At 48.9% G+C, this 26,812-nt stretch overlaps 1 protein-coding gene across 1 annotated transcript in view; it reads left to right on the plus strand.

The window, feature by feature from the left end:
- The window catches only part of LOC142802663 (uncharacterized), a 50,264-nt gene extending 23,760 nt beyond the window's left edge, over positions 1-26,504 (plus strand). Inside the window, exons 2-6 of the mRNA XM_075887641.1 lie at positions 5,731-7,508; positions 11,928-12,096; positions 21,600-22,422; positions 24,729-24,885; positions 26,372-26,504. Coding sequence (XP_075743756.1) covers positions 5,731-7,508; positions 11,928-12,096; positions 21,600-22,422; positions 24,729-24,885; positions 26,372-26,504 — 3,060 coding nt within the window. The remainder of the gene's footprint in view (positions 1-5,730; positions 7,509-11,927; positions 12,097-21,599; positions 22,423-24,728; positions 24,886-26,371) is intronic.
- Positions 26,505-26,812: the final 308 nt, after the last annotated feature.

The raw sequence follows: 26,812 nt of genomic DNA on the forward strand, positions 1-26,812 counted from the left end.
CCCCTCGGCATCCTACTTACCAAGGGTAGGGGGTGTGACTCCCGACCCATTAACTTCTTTACCCTATTCCAAACCTTCGTTTCATCGGTGTAAGAATTTATACCGGAGATGTACCTATTCCAACTTTCATTCTTTGCAAGACGACGGGTACTTCTGGCTTGGGACTTAACCTGTTTGAAATTGTTGAGGTTTTCAGCCGTTAAGTAATTGCGGAGTAGTCTCCAAGGTTTATTTTGTCTATTGCGCGCTTTCCGACAATCGTCGTTCCACCATGGGATGCGACGTTTATTGGTCATTCCGTTGGTCTGCTTGATACATTTCACTGCAGCGTCAATATTAAAACCTGTTAGGTATGCTACAGCATCGTCTATATTAAAATCAGCATATCATCTCCGTCTAAAAATGTAATTTCTCGAAATAATTCCCAGTTGGCTGAATTGGTGTTCCAGCGAAGAAAGTCAGGCGAGCGTGTATCTTCTTTTGTTAACTTTAACATAATTAGGAAGTGGTCACTCCCAAAAGTTTTCTTGAGAACGAACCACTCCAGATATGAAATTATAGCACTCGAGACAAAACTCAGGTCTATAGATGAGTATGTGTTATGTGCAGTGCTATAATACGTTGGTTCCTTTTTGTTTAGTAGACATGCACCTGACGAAACAGAAAGCGTTCTATTAGGCGTCTTCGCGCATCTAAACGGGAGTCGCCCCATAGGGGATTATGTGCATTTAGATCACCAACGACTACATATGGCGGAGGAAGTTCATCAATGGAGCTTTGAAATTGTGTCTTTGAAAGTTGATAGCACGGGGGAATGTAAATAGAGGTAATTGTTAGTAGCTTCCCGAACAGCACTGCTCGGACAGCATATGCCTCAAGAGAAGTTCGGAGGTTTAATTGCTTACAGGCAACACCTTTATCAACTATTATAGCGACACCGCCCGACGAAGCGGCAGCGTCGTCACGGTCTTTGCGGAAGATGGCATAATGCTTTAGAAAGTTTGTTTGTGTGGACTTGAGATGTGTCTCCTGAACACACAGCACCTTTGGAGTATATTTATTAGGAAGTTCTCTAACATCATCGAGGTTATGGAGAATTCCTCTCACATTTCACTGTAAGATCTGTGTGTCCATTTTGGATGTGTTTTGTGCTGTGTGCTCAAGGATGGAAAATTAGCTCACGGACCCTTTCCAGGGGCCATGACGCGAGATTTTTCTTTTTTGGATCGGTCGGCGGAGTCGCGCCGATCCTTAGGCGCTGGCTGCGCTCTCACGCTCGGTGTTGTGTCCATTGCCTCTTGCGAGGCGCTGGGCAGGCGCTCTTGCGAGCGCTGCATTTGTTTTGAGGACCTCGCCTCAAAAAACGAGACCTTCGCAGCCCCCAGCCCAGATGTTGGTGGGTCTTTCTTGGATGGCGGAGCAGCACTGGCTGCAACCGCCGAGGGGGCGAATGCCGTCACCGCTGGCTCACTACGCGTGTGCCACAGGCGCCAGGGGCCGTCGTGGCGCTGCCAACCGACGCGCCACTTCGGCAAAGCTAGTTTCTGGTAGGCAGGACACCTGCCTTCGTGCCTCCTTAAATGAAATGTTTTGTTTTACCTTAATTGTGACAATTTCCTTTTCCTTTTTCCAGCACGGGCATGACCGCGAGTATGCGGCATGTTCCCCACTACAGTTCGCACAGTGAAGAGAGTTTTCACAGGCATCTGATGTGTGCTCTTCAGCACTGCATTTCGCGCAAGTTAAGCGGCCTCGGCAGTTCTGTGAACTGTGGCCGAACCGCTGGCATTTGAAACATCGGAGGGGTTTGGTATATATGGCCTCACTCGAGCTTGATATACCCAGCCTCAACGGAGTCGGGCAGTACACTTGAATTGAAGGTAAGTATCAGGTGTTTAGCTTAGTGTGGACTTCTTTGCCATCACGCTTCATGCTGATTAGTTTTACGTTTGTGATATTCTGTTGGCTGAAACCCTCTAGGAGTTCAGCCTCCGTCAGACGTAACAGGTCATCATTTGAGACAACGCCACGGGTGGTGTTCATGGTTCGGTGTGGGGTTACTATTAATTTGGTATCTCCAAATTTCACAAGGTTAGGCAATTTTTCATATTGTTTTTGGTCGCGGAGCTCCAACAAGAGGTCACCACTTGCCATTCTCGAAGCTTTATATCCTGGGCCAAAGATTTCCGTCAAAGACTTTGATACTAGAAAAGGTGAAATTGTTCGCAATGATTTGCCGGGTGTGTCAGCGTAGATAACATGGAATCGGGGAAAAAATACTTTCTGGTTACCGAAAAACTGGAAAACGTCATCGGTGCGCCCTCTTTTCTGAGGGCGATCAGGGAGTGGGGGGAAGGAAAAAGCCATATGTAAATGCTTACTTTCGGCAGCGGCGCCAGCCACCCACCAAGGAGTCCTACAAGGGGACGCTGCAGGGTCTGTGAGTACAGGCCCCACAGACGCCAGCTGTACGCCACCACTATAACCGAATATGGTGTATCCAAGGTAGGATAGCCACAAAGGGTTAACCCTTGCCGCCAGGAAACACGAAAGTCAGTGGAAGTGAGTAGAGGACAGGAAAGACTTAAAGTGAGAGAAAAGACGAAGATGTGAGGTGGAGACAGGAAAAGGCAACTGCCTATTCCCCCCGGGCGGGTCAATCCGGGGGTGCCGTCTACGTGAAGCCAGGGCCAAAGGGGTGTGTTGCCTCTGCCAGGGGGCCTTAAAGGTCCAATCACCCAGCATGGGCTCAACCCCCAGGATCCCCTTTTCCCCGGACACGGCAAAGCCACGCACGGCTAGGCGTGGGAGGGAGTAGAAACTCCCCCGTTAGCTCGGGTCCGTGGTGTCGCTACACACCAAACGCCTACTTGCGCAGGCGCACCTGCGGGGGTGAGGTGAGGCCTTGAGACCAAAGGACTCTGGAGTCTCCAGTCTCTGTTGGGGAGTAGGCGGTGTAGCCTGGGCTACAGCTGCCTTGGGGGCAGGTGCCACAGCCACCTGCTCGGTATGCGCGGGCCGAAGGAGTGGCGAGGCCTGGTGCGGCGGTGCCCCCTGACGCGCCGCATCAGCGTATGTAGGTCCATAGAATGGAGCGACTCTTCGCCGTGCTTCCTTAAATGTAATGTTCTCTTTCACCTTCAACGTAATTATTTTTCTAGTATGTGCAGGAGCGTGAATATGCGGCATGGTTATCTTCGCAGTTTACACAGTGTGGCGGTTGTTTGCAGTTCTCAGACACGTGGCCTAGGACTCAACATTGTGTACAAGTCTGGCGACCACGACAGGTTTTAGAGCCGTGACCATACCTCTGGCATTGGAAGCAACGACGAGGGTTTGGTATGTACGGCCTGATAGATGTCTTCGTGTACCCTGTTTGAATAGATTCCGGTAGTTTACTGGATGCATATGTGAGTATTAAGTGTTTTGTCAGTGTTTCCTTATTATCTCTTCTGATGATGATTGTCTGTACATTAGTGACATTTTGGCTTTTCCACCCCTCCAAAAGTTCAGTCTCAGTCAAGTCGAGTAAGTCCATGTCAGATACCACTCCGCGAGTTGTGTTCATTTATCTATGTGGTGTTATGGTTATTGGTATGCCACCGAAATCTGAAAGACGGTCTAGCTTTTCAAATTGTCCTTTGTCATGGATTTCGAGGAGAAGGTCTCCACTAGCCATTTTGGTTACCTTGTATCCTGTGCCAAGAGTTTCGGTAAGACATCTAGAAACTAGGAAAGGAGAGACGGTCCTGGCTTGCTTTTCAGTCTTTTCACAGTGCATAACATGAAAGTGAGGATATGTTTCTTTTGGCTGAATGAAAAATTTTATATCATCGGTGCGTACCCGCTTTAAGCCGGTACGATCAGACAGTAGGGGGAATGCTCTATGCATGCCTGTCTTATTTTTGTAAAGCAGCGTTGGCGGCCACCCATCACGGAGCCCAACGAGGGGACACTACAAGTTTGCAGGTGCTGAAACCTGCAGACGCCTGCCGTACAACGCCACTATAACCCAATGTGCCTAGACCAAGGTAGGCTATTTGCACAGGGTTAACCCTAGCCGCCGGGAAGTTTGGAAGTAAACGGAAGAAAGTAGAAGACAGGACAGATAAATAGTAAGAGATAAAGACGAAGATGTAGGGAGAGCGAGATAGGAAAAGGCGACTGCCTATTTCCCTTGGGTGGGTCAGCCCAGGGGTGCCGTCTAAGTGAAGCCGGGGCCAAAGTGGTGTGTTGCCTCTGCCGGGGGGCCTTAACGGTCCAATCACCCAGCGTCGGCTCAACCCCCAGGATCCCCTTTTCCCCGGACACGGCAAAGCCACGCAAGGCTAGGCGTGGGAGGGAGTAGAAACTCCCCCGTTAGCTCGGGTCCGTGGTGTCGCTACACACCAAATGCCTACTTGCGCAGGCGCCCCTGCGGGGCACTATGAAGCATTGCGCTCGTATGTAATGCGTTAGCATACATTATTACTTTATCGATGCCATCGATGTGAAGAGAAAAGATGGAACCGAAGCGAGCCAGCGCAGAGACGCCGGTAGCCATGTTTACCTGCGAAATGACCTTACATCGCTGCTCACGATCTCCGATCTTGCTAGCGGTTTTAAAACGTGCGTTGTCGTGCAGAAAAGGCATACTTCAAGCATCACTTTATTCAATCCGGAATGATATAACGTCACCAGGGAAATGTACTCGATGTTTGTCACGCCGCCGCAGTCCGCGATGTCAAGCAAATCCACGCTTGCACCGCTCCATCGACTCGCCTAGAGCCTTGAACCTCGGGTGATGGGAGCGGCAACAGGGAGATGGCGCCACGAGCATCATGACGCCACTCGTATGCTCGCGCTGTGATTGGCTGCTGCCATGCAACGGTGCGATGCTGCGACGAAAATATCTGGACGGTTTGATGCTCGCCGCACCGGCTATGCGGCGGTGCGACTCTATCATACGTCACAAAACGTCACCACTTTGGCAGTCGCATCGTCGCACCGCATGCCGAATCGCAGAGAAAATCACATATCTGTCTCGCGCTTAATCTTAACGAGTGGGCGTGGAAGTTTATTGCTGCCCGGCAAGACGCACGTTAGCGCTCAGCAGCCGACTTCCAGGTCAGGAACGCCAGTCCAAGCCTGTCGGCCGCTACACGGGCTTTCTGAACGGAAACATTCACTTTTGCCCACGTAGCTGGCTGGACACTCTGAACACGGCAACTTGCAGACTACTCGCTGGTGTTCCTTCTTCCTTCGGTCGTGGTAGCAAGCGTGTGAGCACCGAAGCAGGCTTGCGAACCACCTCGACCCCCGATTTTCAGAGAATCACGGAGAGCTCTTCACTGGCGCCCGGCACTCATGGGAAGACAATGCGCTTGGCTGGCTTGAATTCCAATGGCGGATTCGGAGCAAGTTTTTCTGCTCATTTCAGAGCAAGTGTGTTCCAATGACAGAGTGAGAGCGGGAGTCAAAAGTTCCAATAAAAGAGCCAGAGGGGATTCAGAGCGGGAGTCCCTCCGTGGAGCAGGAAAAACTGCTCCGCCGAAATCGGTGGAGTGGACCGGAACTCAGCGTGACGCATTCCCTTTAACACGTTTGCCTGCTTGGGGGCGCGGCACGAGTTGTGTTGATAATGGCGGACGGCATGGACAGCTAGGGGGGCGCTGCAAGCGCGCGATGATGTAGGACGTGCTGCGCTTCGGCTCCGCTGATTTTCGGCTGGAACCACGGGCAACTTCACAGTACCCCGTCAAGACCAGCATCAATCGTTTCGGCTACTCACAGGCAACACGTGGATACCAGTGTCATCCAGGTGGGCCCGTTTTTGACAACTTTACGGCCGATCATCACCCGACCACGTTGGCGATGCCGTTAGGCCAAACGGCGACGCCAACGCCCGGCGGCGTGGGACCGGCTTTCCGAGGCAACATGGACGCTACTCTCATGCAGCGTGGATACGACCCGCATGCCATGACGTGGGAAACGATTCCGATTTCCGAAACGCCAAACTCTGCTTCTTCACCGAGGTTTCGGAGCCAAGCTCTCAACGACGCGGTGGAACGCCGCTCGCAAGCCAACGCCAAGAAGGCGGCGTCCGCCGCTGTTTCGGCATCCGGCACGCCAGCTGACAAGACGCAGCCTCCCGCTTCGCGCGCTGTGGGACGCAAGGGCAAGTTTCTCACCAAATGGAAGCCTCGCCCGATTCCGAAACCGAGTCCGGACGACTATGTAATAGTCGTAAAGCCACGAGAGTGCATCTCATTGCATGATGCTTTTTCAGAGAACTGGTACGGGACTGCGTTTAAGGCATACCTCGGGCCCAAGCGAGCTGAGACGCTGACGGTTATTCCATCGAGAGAGCAAAATTTGATCGTGATTTACACCCCGGACCCTGACACGGCGGACAAAATGATCGGGGACTTCGTGGTAAACATCGAGCACAGGCAGGTTCTGCTCAACGGGTACCTGCGACAAGATGGTAGCAATGTCTGCCACGGAGTTATTGTAGTCCGCAACACAGATACGACGGAGACGCTCCGAGAGAGCGTACGCTGGAGGTCAGGCACCATCGTCGAGGTGCGTAAATTTGGCACATCGAACAAGGCGCGTGTAACCTTCGCCGGCAAGGAGAAGCCACGCTTTGTTCACTACGACGCAATGCTGATCCCGGTCAAACCTTACTACCGGACGATCCCGGCCTGCGGCAAGTGCGGTGTCGTAGGCCATCGGATGGACACTTGTCCCAACCCACGACCGGATACGTGTGGCCTGTGTGGACAGCAGGTTCCGCTTGTGGAGGAGGGGGTGCGGGCCCCTCATGAATGTGTACCCGTATGTTCTGTGTGTGGTGGAGCACACGCCACAAACTCTCGAGCATGTACGGCCAAGTACCGTAATTCCAAGGTGGCCGCACAACAGGGCAGAAAGTCCAAAAGGGCGTCCAAGAAACGACGCAAAGATCAGACTCCCAGTGAGCCACCACGTCGGGAAGTCGCCAAGACTGACAAGCCCGCTTCCCCTACTGGAGGAACCGAAAAGCAGCCGACGGCGCAACCATGCGGCGAAGCCAGGCCATGGGCCAACGCCGTGAAAAACGGAAAGCAGGTGGGTGGTACGGGTAGAGCTGCCTCCTCATCCCTCCCTATCATCCCCTCTTCATCGCGTAACGCCGACCAAAATATTATTGCCAAACTTCAGGCACAAATCGAAGCGTTACAGAAAAGACTAGCGGAAGCCGAGGCCAAACAGACCCAACTAGTCTCCCCTCCTCCTCCCCCCGCAGTAGAGGTAATGGAGAGTGAGACCGGGGCGGGGGCGGCAGACGCGGTTGCCGCACTCGAGGCTCGTGTGAACACCCTTGAGGTCCGTATGGACAGCCGTATAACTGTCCTCGAAACCCAAATCTCAGCGGCTGTAAATGCCGCCATTGCTAAAATGACAGAAACCATCCCTACCCTGATAGCCCAACAAGTTGCGCGTTTCACCAAACGAGCTGGCCCAATTAAGGACGTGTCTGGCCGGTACCCTAAAACGCTTCGACGACAGATCGAATTTGAGGATGATGACAGCTGCTCCGCCTCCGGAATTGAGGACACCCCCCTCCCCGCGAGTGCTGGCTCGGGAGCACCGCCACCGCAATCGCTCGTTAACTCCACTGACCATGGCGGGCTCCCTTAGAATTCGGAAGTCCCCACGATCCAATACGGCCACTCCCATCCAAATCACCCAGTGGAATTGTCGGGGCTTTAAGGCTCACACTAAGCGCGCCAACCTCCGGCTTTTCCTCGCAGCATTTCAAAACCTTCCTGCTGTGGTAGCCCTCCAGGAGCCAGGGAGTGCTGCCACACTCACAAACTATACTACGTTTCAGCAGGACCCTTTATCTTGCATCTGCGTGCACAAAAATTATACGGCCAACCTAGTTGATCTCGACCTTAAGCCAGCTTTCTCGTACGTGATGGTGACACTCCTTCCGCTGCGTAAACAGGACCCGCCACTGCACGTGCTCAACATTTATTGCTCACCGAAACTAAGCAACATTACATTCGCAGACCTTTTTAGCCGCGCTTTAAAGGCTGCGGGCAGGGACCCTCTGGTGATTGTGGGTGATTTCAATGCCCCCAGCACACTCTGGGGGTATGCACGTGAAGAGAAACGTGGACGTAAATTGGCGGAACTTATGTACACGCTGGGCCTAACTCTTCACACCGACCCTGCCTACCCAACTCGCGTGGGTAACTCCGTGACCCGGGACACATGTCCGGACCTTACCCTCACAAAAAACATTCAGTATGCGGATTGGGTCAACACTGAAGAGACCCTCGGCAGCGACCACTGCATACTCAACACCACCATTCGCACCTACCCTTTGGCAAGACCCTACGGAGAGGCAAAATTACCCGATTACACGAAGTTTCGGCAAATATACGCCAATTCGACACCCATTGAGGAGCAAGGATACCTTGCTTGGTCCCAGCAACTGGTTTCCTCATTACGCTCCACAGAAACACAAATTAAACTCTCCGAGGCGACTCCGGCGGTGGATAACCATCTCCTTCACCTCTGGGAGGCCCGGCGCAGCCTCGTCCGCCGATGGCGCCGGCAAAAACACAACCGAAAGCTCAAAATTCGCATCGCTGAGCTCACCCAGCGAGCAGCAGAGTACGCGGCCCAGCTCGCTGACTCTAACTGGGTGGACCGTTGCAACACGGCCGCTCGACAAATGTCCAGCCGGAGTACCTGGCGCCTCTTCCGCGCCTTGATTGATCCGACCCAAACTCGAACAGAGACACAAAAGCATCTGCAACGAGCATTTCACAGCTTCGACGGAGACACAGCCAAATTGGCATGTAAACTCCGAGACCAATATCTATGCACTCAGCAGGACTCCCAAGGGCCGGCGTACTCGTATGCAGGTACCGAGAACGCGGAGCTGGATCAACTGTTCCAGTTACACGACCTGAAGGCAGCCCTAGCAAAAATGAGGCGAGGAACGGCACCGGGAAGGGATAAAATTACCGTGAAATTACTTGCCAGTCTTCCTGACTCGGCCTACACCATGCTCCTTGCCTACATCAATTCCATTTGGATCGGGAAAACAAGCCTACCAATTGAGTGGAAGACCGCCCTGGTCACCTTCATACCCAAAGCGGGCAAAGCCATTAACACGGACAACCTCCGCCCCATCTCCCTTACTTCTTGTGTGGGAAAATTAATGGAGACGATGGTGCGCGACAGGTTGTCCGCGTTCCTGGAGAGCAAAAATGCATTTGCAGACACCATGTTCGGGTTCCGCCCACACCGGTCCGCGCAAGATGTCTTGCTTCAGCTCGACCATGAGATCCTCGATCCAGTCGAGTATCCCCTGAATGACAAAGTTGTGCTCGCTTTGGATCTGAAGGGGGCCTTTGATAACGTGACCCACGAAATTATTCTAACACATCTCTCACAGGTGGATTGCGGCCAAAACACTTTCAACTATATTAAACAATTCCTCACTGACCGACAATCATACATTCGGATTCAGGACATTGAACACGGCCCTTACCGATTAGGCACGAGAGGGACTCCGCAGGGAGCGGTCCTCTCGCCCCTCCTATTCAATGTGGCAATGATGAGACTCCCCGCTCAGCTGGCGAAAGTCGAAGGCATACAGCATGCGCTGTACGCCGACGACATCACCATATGGGCGTCACACGGCTCGGCAGGAGACATGGAGGCAAGCCTGCAGCAAGCGGCGGACATCGTGGATGACTATGCCCGTCGCTGCGGCCTTCAGTGCTCCCCGTCCAAATCGGAATTCGTGCACATACGCCCCTCACCAAAGTGCACCGCAAAGATCAACCTCTCCCTTCACAGCAGACCAATACCCGAACGCGATGAGATTAGAGTACTGGGGCTTTTTATACACAAAAATCGCAGAGCAGACACAACATTGGCCAAATTGCGTAAGGTGGGGGACCAGGTGGGCCGGATGGTCCGCCGGGTTTCCAACAAGCGCGGGGGGTTACGATGCAAAGATGCCTTGCGGCTGGCGCATGCATTCGTAACCAGCCGAGTCCTGTACTCGGCTCCATACCTCCACCTACGCATATCCGACGAGAATGCACTCGAAGTCATTCTCCGCAAAATCTACAAGCGCGCCCTCGACCTTCCTGTCAGCACCTCTAACCAGCGCCTTTTGGGCTTGGGAATGGTGAACACCTTCAAGGAGCTGAGAGAGGCGCACTTGACAAACCAATATACTAGACTCTCTAAAACACCGTCGGGTCGCCGCCTCCTTGCCCGGCTACACATCAATCACTCAATACACACGGAAGAGCGCGTACGGATTCCAGAAGTTTGGCGATACTCCTTGCACGTGCGCCCTCTTCCGGCTAACATGACCCGAGACGACTACACTGGCCGACGCCTCGCGCGGGCGGAAGCCTTGGCTCGACACTACGGCCACAAATTCGGGGTATTCTACGTGGACGCCTCCGGCCCGCACCACGGTGGTTGGTATACGGCTGCGGTCGTCCACGAAAACACCGTTGTAAACGGACTCACATTCCGTGCACATAACATTACGCACGCGGAGGAGATCGCCATCGCACTAGCCGCCGCAGATCAGGACTCGAGGGTCATAATCACCGACTCAAGGGGTGCCTGTCGCAATATTGAACAGGGATACATTCCGTACCGTGCTTATAAAATACTGCAGAACAGCAGCTACCTAGGTGCCCCCGCGCACCCAACGATCATATGGGCTCCGGCTCACACGGGCCTCGATGGTAATGAGACGGCCGATGCCGCTGCCCGCGCGCTCACTCTCCGGGCACCATCCTCGTCCCCTACCGATCCGGAACTCGAACCCAATCCTGCCTACACCTTTAAGGAGATCACACAATTTTATCAATCCGGCCATAACGTCTATCCTAAACCCTGTAAGGGCCTCACGAAGGCGGAGGAGCGAATCCTCCTTCGCCTTTATACTAAAACTCTATTGTGCCCGGCAATCATAAAACACTTTGACCCCGCTTGCACGGGGAAGTGCCCACATTGTGAGGAAAGTTCCTCTGACATTTTCCACATGGTGTGGGCATGCCAAAAAACCCCAAATCTTACCCCACTACCTAACCCTTCGCGGGAGGACTGGGAGGCAGCCCTGCTCGGCTGCTCTGACCTGACGGCCCAACGGGCCCTGGTCGAGCGTGCCCGGGCCGCGGCCAACGCCAATGGGCTCCCGTAAGAGGGAGCCCACCTAGTGTTTGTACGGGGCGGCCCCTTAAGGACCGTTCCCACCCTCCCTGTAAATAACATCTGTAAATAAATGTTTTTCAGCAGCAGATGGACAGCTAGGCTACTTCGGCAATGCGTGCGGCAATGCTTCTGCTACTCGATAGCGACAGCTCTGAGTCGGAAAGCTCAAGTACCGACACGAGTGATTCGTCGGACAGTGAGAGCGACGCTAAAGCTTGCGCTTACGAGCGGGAATTCAACAAGTTGTTCCGCATTCCCGCGAAGAGGCCCAAAGTCGTCGGTTTCATCGAGTACGTCGTTCGGCAGTACTCAGACCACGAGGTAAAGAAATAGAAAAAAAAAGAATGAAAGCATTATGCTCAAGGTTTAACAGGCTGTGGTGTTTTCGTTTGTTTCTTTTCTTTAGCACTTCCGGGGGCACTTTAGGCTGGCTTGACCTGTGGCCGAAAAGTTGGTCGCGGAATTTGCTGTCTCGTCAATGTGCCCTTCGAGCACACACGGAGGAGTTCAAGCGAAATGCGGGGAAACGCAAGTCTTGACATTTATCTGGTTAGTTACACCTCTCCAACTTCACCTCCTTTTTTTTTCTCTGTACAATGCCTGCACAAGGACGCATTTGACTATGAGCCCGTTGCTTACAGTGAAGTGTGGATGAAGCTGTTTTTTTTCTTTCGGGTACCTGTAATCCCCTTGCGCAGGTACGCGGCCAACAAAACCTGCATGCGAGACGTGGCAAGCCGTTTCGACATGTCAGAAAGCACCGTGTACAGAGTTCTTCAGAGAGTAGCGCAGTTCCTGATGACGCTGGAACTATCGGTGATCAAGTTTCCCGCAGACCTGGAGAACCTCACTAGCAGTTTTGAGAAGGTTTGTTTTGATTTTATTTATCGTGAGGACCAATAATATCGGCCGGCCAAGCTATATTAATCATATCATAAACACGAGTGCACATTTTATTGTGGGTTATTTCAAGCTCAATTTTACGCTGAGGTGGGACTTTAAGAAAAATGTAATAGGTCGTGATGATAAGACCGAGCTTCATCCAGTTGTGTACAAAACATTCAACTTATGTCTCTCCTGCAGTCACAGTCAATTCCTTGCATGCAGATGATGCTGCATGCTTTGTCATTTCTGTTCAGATGTAAGATACAATATGAACGAGGTTTGCTTTTAACGTTAAGAATTAAATTCCAATTAAGTAGGAAAAAACATGCGCAGGCTTTGTTTTGTTTTCTCTCCCATTTTACCATTATAAAAAGAGAGGTGGATAGCAAGAAAACGTGTAGTATATGGTGTGGACAGCAATGTATGTTATATTATAACTAGTTCTCAAAGTTGAATTTGGTTTGCATTTTGCATCTTTAACATAAAATATATTGTGCTGAGTCATGAAGCGTATGCTGTGATTATGAGTTAATGGGCTTGAGCACCAGTATTTCCTGTTAAAACTCTTCGCAAATGCTCATTTCTTGCTCAGGCATGGACGATATCACTCATTAGAAGAGTACAACTTGCTTGCAGGTGTCTGGAATGCCTGCTGTTATTGGCTGTAATGATGATGTTTGATGTTTTGTGGCGCAAGGGCCATTTCACGGCCAAAGAGCGCCAGTTCATCTAACTGAAAACATGGACAATGATTGTGATAAGCGGCTGTATAAGGGTCATAAAATTTCTCGCGGTAAGGTGGGTAAAAACATACAAGTAATAAAATCATGACCATGCCGTGAAAGGTGTGTGTGGTATGAATAGATGACAAAAGTTGGTGATAATAAAAAACGATGGTGGACATGTATGGCATTAGCACAAGTGGCTCACTTGTTCATACCCTTGCGTCCAAGGGCCGTGAGGCAAGTGCTTTCTGGTGTAGCCACTGCAGCAAAAACCTCTCTGCAGAGGTCATGCTACGGAATGCCCGGGTATAAAATATGAAAACTATGAGTTTTTTTTAAATGCTAGCAATGATTTATGACTAAAAAGCTGTTCCCTACCGACGAACATTGCAGGGTGTAAAGGTCTATGTTGTCGTTAGGGTAATGAAAAATGTTGTTTTCTTAGAGTTTCTAACTCTTTGCACTGGATTAACATGTGAAGGACTGTTAATGCTTCACCACATCTGTCACACAATGGTGGATCGCCACCGGACAAAAGATATGTGTGTGTCCTGTTAGTATTACCTCTGTACGACGCGATTTTGATACTGCCAGCCAATGACCAAGGTGTGGCTTAATAATGTGTAATTTGTTTTGTGTGTGTCTATTCCACTTGCTCTGCCAGTAGTCCCTGAGGTTTCGTTTGAGAGACGGCTTAAGATCAAGGGCTGGGATTGATGTGAGTGTAAGGGCAGTGCTTTTGTAGACGGATTCAGCGAGCTGATCCGCCATCACGTTGCCTTGAATCTCACGGTGCTGTTATTGGCTGTATAGATGGATCGTATGTCAAGATACAGTGCCCAGCCAACAAGGTTGCCTCCACATACTGCAAAAGGCACCCATTACCTTTCACTAACGCTGCAAGCCATCTGTGACCACAAGAGGCGCTTCCTCGATGCGTTCACTGGAACCTCCAGCAAAATGCACGATTCTCATGAGTTTACCTTATCGCCTCTTTCGAAGAACATAGCTTCAGTATGTCAGGGCCGTTATTATATATTAGGGGACGCAGCATATCCGCTGCGGGAGTACCTGTTGACACAATACCGGGATTACGGTGCAATGAATAAGCAACAAAAAGGCATCAATTTTAAGTTTTCAGGCACACGAGTGCTCATTGAAAATGCATTCATCACACTCAAGAAGCGCTTCAGGCAGCTCATGTTCCTGGAGTTGCACACTGTCCACTGGCTCAATAAGTTTATCATAAGCTGCTGTATCCTTCATAACTTGTGCATCGATTACGGTGATGAAGAGCCAGATGATGATAATGATGGAGCACCCAATGCTATTCAGTGGGAGAACTTCACTGATAACCACAGTGATAAAAGTGATGAGGAGCGAGCTTTGTACAAGCTTGGCGAAATTAGGCGTGCAAAGGTCTTCACTAAGCTCCTGCGAAGTGATTGTGGGAAATAACACCATAATTCTCTGTTTTGTCTGAACTAGCCCTTTAGTTCCCCACAGTAGTTGGGAGGCTGTGTGTGTGCACCAATGCGCAGCCCCCTTTATATACACAAGCACATGTTTTGCACTGTACATTTTATTTCAACATGCTAATTGTATTTTAGGCCACTGGAATCATTCATTGTCTAGGCCAAGAAAGCGGCTCAAAAGCTTCATTTTTTCTTCATGCTGTTTTGCTTTTTCTTGCCAAATGCACTCCTCCTGTTCCTGCCTCTCTTCATGACGCTTCCTTCTTTCATTATCGCGTTCAGTTTGTTTTTTTTTTCTTCCAGAATTTTGCTCATTTCGTCAAAGAAGTGATTTATTTCCAGCATTCTAGAAGCCGAGAGTTTCGGCTTTTCGGGCTCAGGTTCCTTCGTTGTGCTGGTCAACTCCTGGCTAGTTGAACCTTGTCTTGTCAGCTCCTGGCTCCTCAATGCTTGGCTTGTAGACGATTGGCTCGTTGACGCTTGGCTGGGCGGTCTTTTAATAGAAACTACTCCAGAGCTGTCCCTGAGCTCTTCTGGCTCAGGGCTATCATCTAGCCAACGTATTTTGGCTATGTCGTCTTAAAAGGGAACGTCGCAAGAAGAATTCCCCGATTTGTCGTTATGTGCTGCAGCGTTTCTTTTTCGTCGCATTACTGTTTTGTAGCGGCTGCAGCACTGGTCCCCTGTTTTAGGACCCCGACGGCCTCTGGGATGTTGACCGCTATTTTGGGAAACATTGCTTTTTTATTTTTAAATTTCTTCATTGGCCCTATTTGGGAAAAATACTGCTAGTAGTAGTCGAGCAACAGCTTTGTTTCTCCTGCCGTCCACTCACAGCCTGTACTTGAAAAGAAAAAGTGCTTGAGACATTTGTACAGACGTTACCAGTTGCACGTCACCCGACACAGGTGTTAGAGAGTTGTGGTATTCTGCTGTGTTGGTATTAATTGTAGAGCTTACAGGCATATATAAGCACCAACCTGTTTTAGTTTGTCTTGCCCTGTTTTAGGGACCCCGACAGCCTCTGTTATGTTGACCGCTATTTTGCAAACATTGCCTTTTTATTTTTAAATTTCTTCATTGGCCCTGTTTGGGAAAAATACTGCTGGTAGTAGTCGAGCAACAGCTTTCTTTCTCCTGCCGTCCACTCACAGCCTGTACTTGAAAAGAAAAAGTGCTTGAGACATTTGTACAGAGGTTACCAGTTGCACGTCACCCGACACAGGTGTTAGAGAGTTGTGGTATTCTGCTGTGTTGGTATTAATTGTAGAGCTTACAGGCATACAAGCACCAACCTGTTTTAGTTTTTCTTGATATCGATTTTTCTACTTTGATTTTTGTCCTTACAGTGCTTTGTGTTCTTTGCACTGATCTAACTGTATATATCATGTATAATTCATTACTTGAATGCATTTGTATCCTCTCCTGCTAGGGCCTCTAAATGGGCCTGCAGTTTTCTCTAAATAAATAAATAAATAAACGGACTCACTGCATTGCTCGCTCTTTTGGCTGTGTTCCGGCACTGTGAATGGAAAAACGAAATGCATTGTTATTCATACAGCTGGCATACATGAAGCGACATAACGACCAACGATTTGTGTTCTGTGACACATATTGCTGTACATTGAAGCACCATGTGAATTTCATGCAACTATGTATGCAATTAAGCTAAGCCATGTGAGGCTTCCTAACACAGCTTCACAAAACAGTAACTCTATGTTTGCTACGCTATCTCATCAAGACACAAAATTTTGAACAACAATTTCACGTAAGCATACATGGTGGCATGCAAGTTCTTCAACAGTAGCTCAACACATTGTGCACATTCTTGATTGAATTACACACTCTCATCATGATGCACAGAGTTTCTGATCAGCTCACCTTTAATCAAAATGAAGCACGATCTTTCAGGCCTGAAACAGGCAGTGACACTCCAGGAAAAGCAACTTAATTTTTGTCGACTGAGACCGATTCCTAATTTAAATGTGCTCAATGTCCTGACCTTGGTAACATTGCCAACCCATTAGGTAGCAGAACATGCACTCACGCTGCTACCTCTGCAGCTAAAATTTCCTGGGAATCAAATTCTTGTGTGCGTAACACTGGCTTATAGTTTCTTCGAGACATATAAAGGCAGACAACTGCTTCTGCACCGCTTCCACTGAAAGGCGAGTGCACTGGAACTTGTACATAGTAGAACATAGTACATAGTAGTGGAACACATAGTAGTGCAGTTTTGAAACGCTCACGCTGCGTTGTGCTCTTTTGGTAAAAGCGTTACTTTGGGGGTATCTCGCCGCAAATGCGTACCTGCCAACCTAGGGACTTCTGAAATCAGGAGACTCGCCGTGGGAGCGGAGTAGGGGGCAGAAAAAAATTGTTTTGGACGATCGGTCAAATTGCCCTTATACCAAACATGCTTGTCACCAACGCGGTTCGTTTATATTCGTGTGACTACATTCTAAAGCGATAGGAAGTCGCTTCTTACTAATGACGCCGTTCCGTGCAACAACAGTGGCGTCGCGCGCACGTTTACTTTTGGCTGTATATTTACAGCAGTGTTTGTGCAATCAATGCGGCGAAGGTTTTTGTTCTCCTCGGACACAGGCAAACGAACAACGGTATGACGCATGCGATGGGTTTCAGTGACACGATCGCATCAGCAGTAAGGCAGCGTTGCAACATGAACATAGCGCGTGTAGACAATCGCTCCACGCAACACGTGTGTTGCATTGAACTTACAATTACAGCACAGTGTTGAAATTGAGGAGACACTTACCATGTTGCTCCGCATACTGTGTGGACACCATCGCAGACATCGTGGACAATAGCTGTTGCACGCTTGGCGTGATATTCATTCCACACAGGTGAATAGCGCTGAACAAGCAAACGAACGATGCGGCGATGCTGGTAAACCACCTGGGAAACAGACAGCGGAAGAGACCACGCGCAAGGTATCCTGGGTAACGCGGCAGCTTCCGCCTTGCTCCAGCAGGGCGAGTTGTGTTCCGATGGCAGATTTGGAGAATTTGCTCTACGCCAGAGTCGAGTGCTCGCTGGCAAAGTCGGTCGGCTGCACTGACTCCGCCATTGGAATTCAACATATTTTTTGCCAGTGGGGTGACCAGCGAGGGACGGTTGTCGCGTAGTGTGTTACATCGTATACAGGTGTAACACTGTATACGATGGCACCAAATGTGTACATCAGTTTTCTTTTTTTCTTGGAAGTAAAAATAAAAGCATATTGCTGCCAGTTGTGACCTCACGTTAGCAACTAATGGAATATTATCAATAGATACCTGTTTTATAGACTAATAAAAAATGTTCTGCATCACTTTTTTCTTCTTGGCTACAGCATGATTAGTGTTCCTGCCGTTGCCATGTTTATACATACATAAGCGAGACCATTGAGTAAAAAGGTGGATTATCATCAATATTTTCCAATTTAATATAGGCAATAATTATGGTGCATTCACTCATCTATCGCAAAATCAAGCTCTGTATTTTGACAACATCCGGGCGCGAGAGGAACCACTACGTACTTGAGAGGTACACGTAAATAAACAGTGTGGGTTTAAAATTGTTTTTAAGTTAAGCATGTTACTTGAGCAGTTCATTGTCGGATATCACACCTCGCGTGTAATTGAGAGATCGGTGAGCTGTTACACGAACTTCATGTTGTTCGATTTTTCCAAGGTGTCTGATTTGGTCACTTTGTTCTTTGTTTTTCACTTCTATGAGGAGATCTCCTGAATTCAATTTTTTTGCACTGTAATTGGTTCCAATGCATTCTTTGATTGCTTTTGCTATCGGGAATGGTGATAAGTCCTGAATCTTCGTTTCAGTCAATGACGTTACAATAAAACTTTTCGTGTAATCGCTCTCGATTGATTGATTTGTGGGGTTTAACGTCCCAAAACCACCATATGATTATGAGAGACGCCGTAGTGGAGGGCTCCGGAAATTTCGACCACCTGGGGTTCTTTAACATGCACCGAAATCTGAATACACGGGCCCTCTCCTCAGTCAGAAAGTTTCTATTGACTTCGGTGCGACCCCTTTTACGGGACCAATTATTGTAGAAAGGGGGTACTTTTTTCCATAGAAAAGCATAATCATTCGGTAGCTATGCTGGCCACCTCCCATGGAATCCAACAAGGGGAACGTATACACACGTTAGCCTTACACTGCTACTATAACCCTGTGGTCCTGACCAAGCAAGGTCAGTCCCACAGGCTTAACCCTAGCTGCCAGAAAATTTGGAAGTAAATGGAAAAGAAAAGACGACAGGACAGGTAAGAAGTGAGCGATAAAGACGAAGATGTAGGGAGAGAGAGAGAGAGGAAAAGGTGCTGCCGATTTCCCCTGGGTGGGTTAGCCCAGGGATGCCGTCTACGTGAAGCTGGGGCCAAAGGGGTGTGTTGCCTCTGCCGGGGGGCTTTAAAGGTCCAATCACCCAGCGTCGACTCAACCCCTACGATCCCCTTTTCCCCGGACACGGCAGAGCCACGCGCGGCTAGGCGTGAGAGGGAGTCGGAACTCCCCCGTTAGCTTGGGTCTGTGGTGTCGCTAAACACCAAACACCTGCTTGCACAGATGCCCCTGCGGGGCAGCCTGTGATGAATAAGCACTTGAAAGGCAGTGTCCACGGCCGGAAATGGGTCAAATAGTAGTAGGTCAAAGGAAATGGGTCAAACTAGTAGTAGATTTTAAAAAAGTCCAGTTTTCAGTTTCGTCTGCTTGTGTGACTCGGCTAATTTGCGTCTAGGATGGGAGATCATGTTTTCGAGGCACCTACCCCTCACAGACCTCTCCCCTTTTGGTGGGTGGTACTGCTAAAGTAACACCTGAGAGAGGGGCGTGGTCATGAATTTCTTGTTTTTACTAGGTGAAAAACACCTTCTTGGCCTAAATACTGTTGATATCTGCTCACAGTGGCTTCACTTATTTGTAATAATTGGTAATAGGAGCTGGACTACGAGCACACGGAAGGGAGAGGGGTGCTGACACAGACTTTAGGGGGGAGCGATGGCCCTTACCCCTCCTTCTTTTAGGATGTGCTACTGACGGTCACCGCGCATCACCGTGCAGTACACTGATGTGAACGTGGCTTTGAACTCTGGCATTGGTGACAACCAGTTGGAGCCAGCCACTGGTAGCCCGTACGACTGACGCGTGCATAGCGGCAGCCATGGGCAACTCAAACAGTCCGTAGACGCGCTCCCGAGGCTTGTCTGGCTATCTACTGTACCTCATGCAGTAGCTGCATTGCTTCGTTTTCCTGCGCTGGTTTAAAATTTGCGTCGCTCACCTCGCTGGCTGGTTTGTCCGATTTTTTTGCTTTTTGAAGCTGTGAATGCTCAGATGCAATGCATTTTTTGGCAAATTCTGCTGTCCACTATATATTCCAGAAGATCACAACCTGGAAACACTGAAGAGCGCGTTTCTTATGAAGTTCCCAGAAGCAAAAACAACAGAGAATCTTCTTTTCCAGGAGAGGTATTCTCCATTGCATGTCAAAAACAGGTTGCTGGCAAACTCTTCTTTATTTTTTAACCATGTGTGGTACTGGCATATAGCTGAAATGATATCATGGAATCGTAGTTGTCCTCTCGCAGCGCAGGCACAGCTGGTGAGCTTTTAACAATATATATATTTGAAAGTTCAGTTTATTGCACTCTGTTCAAGACAGAACACACAGTAGTGTGTTAGATTTTTTTTGCTTTTTATACACTCGTAAAAGAGCCGTTTACTGCGGTGTATTTCAATTTAACATGTCTTCATAAGTGCTGTACAAGAACCGACTTTCTCCCTTCTTTTATTACTTCGATCAGCATGCGATAATGTTGCTTAAGTCTTTGTGCTTATAGCTAGTTAATGCTATTTACAATGCGGAAAAGGTTTCTTTATTTACCCGTCCTTCCCCCCGAAAAAAGTCAGCAAGAGCTGCTTTCCCCATTATTGTCACCTCGTTTACATTTAACTGCATATTACAGAATCCTAAATAGTATAAATTAATCTCATACCTGCCAACCCTCCCGTATTTTCCGGATGACTCTCGAATTTGGACCTAATCTCCCGATTGTACGAATGTCATCTCGAATCTCCCGAAAAGCGGCCACCACAGCAGAGGCTGTTTTTTTTTTGCTCTCTTTTTAAGATCATGCACGTACGTCAGCCTTTTCTGCTGCGGCAGGGGCGGTGCTGCGGAAGAGCACTCGCCGCCACACTTCTATTTCATTGTAACCATATTGTAGAGTACCGCTGAGTGCATTCTCGGCACTGCGCATCTTGACAAAGGCTGGCCGCGAGAAGCGCTCGCCGCCGTACCGAAAGAAGGCGAGGGAAAAGGTAGCCTCAAAGGAAAAAGATTGCGGCGCTGTATGTTCACGAGCGCTCCGATAAGGAGACGGCGAGACTGTCGAGCACATTCCATTTTCCAAAGGAGGGGTGGCCTGTAGACCGGCGGTAGGCGGACCCCATTGTGCTTTGCACTCTCCATATCGGCGTGCTTCGGAGAAACAGCGCCGACAGCGCCGCGTGTCGCATTCTTGTCGCTCTTGCCACCGTTCAGTTCACTTGCTTCCGTTGTGCCTAGCCAGAACTTCTCCGTCTTGGCCTCCAATTTTGTACGACACGCCTACGCCGTCTGCCGTGGTTGTGGGGGTTGCGTGTTTCCAGAGTTCAGTTAGAACGCCGATGGCGGCGTCAAAATCAAAGAAGAAGTACTTGCAAGTCTTTCTGGACTCATACACAGCTGAGTTTCCGTGCTTTGTGACTTCGCGGAAAGGTGACAAGTACGGATTCTGTACCACGTGCGCCTGTGATATGAGCGTGTCGCTCGGCGGTAAGGCCGATATAAAGGTGCATATCACTTCACAGAAGCATCAAAACTACGTGCTGCGGAAGGGCTAGGCAACATCGGTAGATTTTCCAAAAGAGCTGCGAAGGCAGTGTGATCCGCGCAGAATGCCTATTCACGGGATTCCTTGTGGAACACAACTTGCCGCTAAGCGTTAGTGATCACGCAGGGCCGTTCTTTCGGGAAATGTTCCCAAAGTGCGAGGACGCGAAGCGGTACGTGTGCGGACGTACGAAAACCACTGCTATCGTCGGAGAAATGGCTGCACGTACCGGAAACACAATGGTGGAGGCTCTGAAACGCCGTGCTTTCGCAATCGCAGTGTACAGAAGCAACGACAGCGGGTCGCAAATGTACCGAATCGTGGCAACGTACTACGTCGAGGAATCGCGAAACATGGAAAGCTGACTGCTTTATTTGCAGGAACTCCATGAAGAGGCCACCGGACGAAAGATTGGAAATCTCGTTCTGGACGCGCTCAAATCGCGTGGTATACCGATTGAGAACTGCATCGCATTTTCTGCCGACAATGCCAATGTGATGATCGGCAAAAAAAACAGCGTGGCAGCTGTGCTAAAAGAAGCCCAAGATAATTTGATAGTCGTTGGCTGCCCTTGCCACCTTATAAATCTTGCAGCTAAGAAAGGAGCCGCAAGCTCACCTGCAAAATTCGACGAGGTGCTCATGGACATCTTCTACTACCTAGAGAAGAGCGCCAAGCGGAAAGACAGGCTTGTTGAATTTCAAGGGATGCACAACACGAAGGTGCGGAACATTTTGAAACACGTGCCAACGCGGTGGCTATCGCTTGGAAGGTGCCTCACCAGATTGGTGGAGCAGTGGCAGCCCTTGGTCAGCCTCTTTTTGAATGAGACAAAGCCGAAAAGCCAGCAGCGCCCAAGCTTTCTGGGGTCGTACCAGATCCCCAAGACAGCTGCAGCTTCGGCAGATGTGTGCAAAGAAGTCCAGCGAGATCACCAAAAATGGAAGGAGCCAAGAGGCAAGATTGATGCAACCCCAGCAGAGAAAGTGAAGCTTTCATCTGAAAGCACCGGACATGCCAGTTTGACCCGTGAAGAATGCCTTTTGTACTTCCTGACCTCTGATGTAAACTTCCCTTATGGACTTTTCTTGAATAGTGTCATCCCTGTGTTTGACAAAGTCAACGCCCAACTTCAGTCACAGGCACCTCAAATTCATCTGCTCCAGTCCCTCTTGATGCAGTTCCTAAAGAACCTTTTGCTAGGTTTGTCAATCCCTCTGCCATTAGAAGTGAAATTTGGTAGAGTGTCAAAGGTGATGCTGCAGCTGCTTCCCATTCCACACAGCAATGCTGAATTTGAGAGGATATTTAGCATGGTTAAGAAGACGAGAACTGAATTTCGGTCTTCGCTTTCGAACAAGACTCTAGGTGACCTCCTCATGGTGAAGAGTCACCAAACTGCACCATGTTTTGAGCAGGTGTATTCTGACAACTTTTTTTGGCTTGCGAAGTCCGCAACTGCCGGGTGCCTTCACAAGTAAAGAAGTTTGGTTCAAGCAGCAGCTCAAAATAAACATCCCTACCCCTCCCTGATGTCAGTCTCCAGTCTCAGTAACTTCCGCTATGCAACCCCCCCCCCCGCTGCGGTCTCCCGAATTTCGATGCTGCGAGGTTGGCAGTTATGTAATCTCGAAATCAATCGACCTCAACACCACAATATATCAAGATTTCAACACATAAAGCCTCCGATTTTAATTTAAGTGAATATTTCTGCCTTCCAAATTTCAACATGTCACTTTGATACATGGGCTATGATCTTCACATCTTTCATGCAATGATTGTTTGGCAGTGTACGCATACTTTCTTGGGCATTTATGTGCAGATGTATGACACTGAATTTGGGAATTCCTGGACGGGTAAGAAGGTACAATGTTAACACCAAGCTCAAAGATAAAAGCAGTGTAGCTGGAGCCCCTAAAACCGCTAACGCAACATCTACTTGTGAAGGCTGAAGTAGTGTAAGAAATACATTCCATGAGGAATCGGATGCACCCAAAATGTGTGAACGTATAATATATATGAATGTTGTGATGAAAGAGAGAGGCTGATTTAATGGGTATTCACAAGAATGTAGCGACAGCCAACCAAGATGCCTGAATAGACTATAGAGTGAGCAATTTAAGCACTTCCATTCTTTTCATCACTTGAGAGAGTACCACACCAGCGCACTTTTCAATAGCTTCGTAGTATTACATAAAGTAGCACAACACACAACATACAACACACACTCATTTATACAAATACACTACAAGTTCAATTTCGCCATCCAAATCTTGAAGTCTGGCTGCAATACCATGCTTTTGCATTGCGCAGAGTAACGTTATGTTCACACTACGGTCGTAAGGCGTCGATTTTTCATAACACACGTAGGCGGAAGCACAACAAGCGTATGCGTCTACTTCAGACTGTGAACGTAAAGGTACTAACGTTTGCAACGAACGCATAAATCGTGGGTGAGAGTGTTAAAGGCTAAGCAACTTTTACGACTGCGATACTACGACCGTTACGACACAGCCAATGACCGATCAGCTTCCGGTTTTCAACAACCGGTGACGAGACCTGACGGGACTTCCGTCCTCCCGGCTGCAGCAGCATCCCGGAGGCGATGGCGGTAGCTGCCGGCGCGGGAAGTGCTACTTCGTCATTCCGCGGTGACGATTGGGTTGGCTTTGTTTGCTCGCAACGTGCGTAAAAAGTTGTTCCGCGCTGCCTGCCGTACTGTCTTCATTTGGTGTGGTTTAGTCATTGCACATTTCTTGGAAGTGAAAAGCGTGCGCAATGGATTCGCTTGCTAGCGACGATTTATTAATAGAAGAAGTGCGCCGGCGACCGTTGCTGTACGACCAGCGTTTGAAGACGTACCAGGATAAACAACTTTAGCAAGATGCATGGGAGCAGGTGTCCAGAGTACTCGGACAGAGCAGTAAGTGCGAATCAATTTACCATTTGCGTGCTCAACAGAGGCGTTAGCAGTACTGTCGTCAAAACGAGCCGTTTTTTTCGGTGACAGCGTCGTCCGGCAGTGTCTGTGCTGCCGCGGTCTATGGCTATCTCCGTGCTGTGTGCGTCAATTCGCTCATTCGCGTGCTCACTCCCTAGGTGCTTTTACGATATCCAGTTTTACCCCATACAAAGTTTTGTAAACATTCTGATACTGTCTAAGTGAAATAGCTAGGAAGGGTATTTATGACCAACGTGGGTGTCTGATCGGTGCATGTGAATTTAGAGCATTCCGTGAAAGCAGAACACTGCACCAAACACAGTGATGGGCTAGCTAAGAAGCTGTAAATAACATATCAGCTTCAAAGTTGTCACAGAAATAGTGTATTGAAATTTTACCAGTTGGTTAAATCATGCTTTCGTCGTTAAATGTATTTGGGAAAAGTATTCGAGCTAACGATCTGTATTGTTTTTCTACGTCATGCCTGTAGGTTTGATAGCTACAGAGTTCCATGTATAGCAATTATTTCAGGGTACCGTGTATTTCTTTTCTCTTTTCACTCGTGCAGTGCCTAATATTGGACATCGATGGCACAGCCTCCGACAGAAGTTTCTCCGGCTTCGGAAGGCGTACGTGAAATCCGGAAACGGCTCCGACGCCGTAAAGAAGAAATGGGCCCTCTTCGACAACCTCATGTTCCTCAACGAGGCCATCCAGAGCAGAAGGCAAGCTATCTGACGTTGGCTTTTCAAGTTGCTCATTGCAAGTTGGTGCGCTGAGCGCCGGCTAAGCAGGGCTGTAGATATACCTGCCCCTATTCCTCTCTCGTTTTTCCTCTCACCACTTCTCTCTGCAATAGTCTTCAAATTAAATTCATGCTATTCCTGTGCACTAGTTGCATGCGATGAAGTGAGAAAGATATTTTCAGCATCCTGATATACAGTTCGACACCGGCAGTGTAAATAGGAAACGTCACTGCTTGCATTTCAATATTATTTTTAATTGGATTCGTTTACGTTTAAATAATTTTGAAATCATTCGCTTCAAATAAAGTAGTACAGAGTGCATGGTATTTTTCCCTTTTGATTGAATACTTGACACGCGGTCACATATGTTGTTCTCTCTTTTTTTTTGATGCAATACTGTGTCCAGTATGGAAGGAGACCCCGTCATTTTCCACCGGAAGTACGACCTCCAAATACGTTTACCTTAAGCAGTAACTTAAGCACGTCGGCAGAGGCACTTCTTCAGTCAATGTATATGGACAGCACCGAAGATACCGATCGAACTCGCGACAATCCACTTGGCCAAGCTGCATACGTCTTAGAAGTCGGCGACCAAGTAGCTGAGCCAAGCTCACTGTCTGACAATGACGTTGTTGAAGACGACCATCAAGGACCTCCAGGAAGCGAGGCAGATTCAAGCACGTGTGCCGCTGCAAGGCCCACCGCACCTACAGGCACCAGGAAAACTTCCTCAAAGAAGAGAAACCAAGTCGACATTGATGAGCTAGTGGTTGCTACCCTAACAGAAAATAGGAAGCGGCTAAATGAACTAAAATATTCGAACACTGATCAAGATGAACTTTTTTTGCTCAGCATGAAGCCACTCCTAGCTAGGCTAGAAGACCGCAAGAAAGAAATGACAAAGATCACAATCCACAAGTTGTTAGTGGAAGCTGCTTTCCCAACGTGTGAGCCGGGAAAGGACAGTGAAGGTGTTTGAAAAAGACACATGAAGTGCTGTAAACAGTATTTTATTGCCAGTGCATTTTGGGGGGAGATTGTTCTATTTGTTTATGGTGGAGCTCAGCTGTGCTCTTTTCTACATAGCAACTATATCCACGCTTCTTTCTGCTGGTGATTTTTTTCTGAGTGTAATCATAAGCGGCTTCTTGAACGCATCAAAATAAATTGTCATGTGTAATAAACAGTTGAAAAGTAAACAGTACATGCAGCCAAGACTTCTTCCTTTGGGTAAACTGCCATGGCACAGCGCCAGGCCCATGGAAGTAGCTGGCAAAGCTGTCGCGAACGTCTGCTGCCCTCCTTGAGCAGGCATTCGAACCTTGTCGGTCTCTTGGGGAAGTGGTGGGGTGGAGTTCCTTCAGTCACCTGAAATGAGCTCTCCTGAGCTTCCAGTGGTGTCTGCGAACTGCGGAGGACAGTAGCCACCAACCTGTCTTCCCTCCTGCATTAGGAAATTGTGTAGGCAACAGCAGGCAGCTACCACGAGGACAGCATTGTCTGGTAGAAGGCTCATCCGGTTCCTCAACACCCTCCAGCATGCACACATAACGCCAAAAGCATTCTCGACGCACCTGCGAGCTCTTGAGAGCCTGTAGTTGTAGATCTGTTTTGCACTGTTGGCCGCTTGCGTGTCAGGGTACAGCTTCATCAAATTTGTCTTGAGAAGGAAGGCGTCGTCGGCCACAAACACGTAAGGGAGCACTGGGCCTCCGTTTGGGAGTGCGCAAGGAGCGGGCAAATTCTTGTGGCCATTATCCACAAATATTCCCAGCTATGACGCCGTGAACACACCACCATCGCTTTCACGTCCGTAGCATCCTATATAGACTGATGTAAACATGTAGCTTGCATCACAGGATGCCATCAAGTTAATGCTGAAGCCTTGCTTATAATTGAAATATAA

This window comes from Rhipicephalus microplus, chromosome 3, assembly GCF_043290135.1.
Source record: "Rhipicephalus microplus isolate Deutch F79 chromosome 3, USDA_Rmic, whole genome shotgun sequence".
Classification (NCBI taxonomy): domain Eukaryota; kingdom Metazoa; phylum Arthropoda; class Arachnida; order Ixodida; family Ixodidae; genus Rhipicephalus; species Rhipicephalus microplus.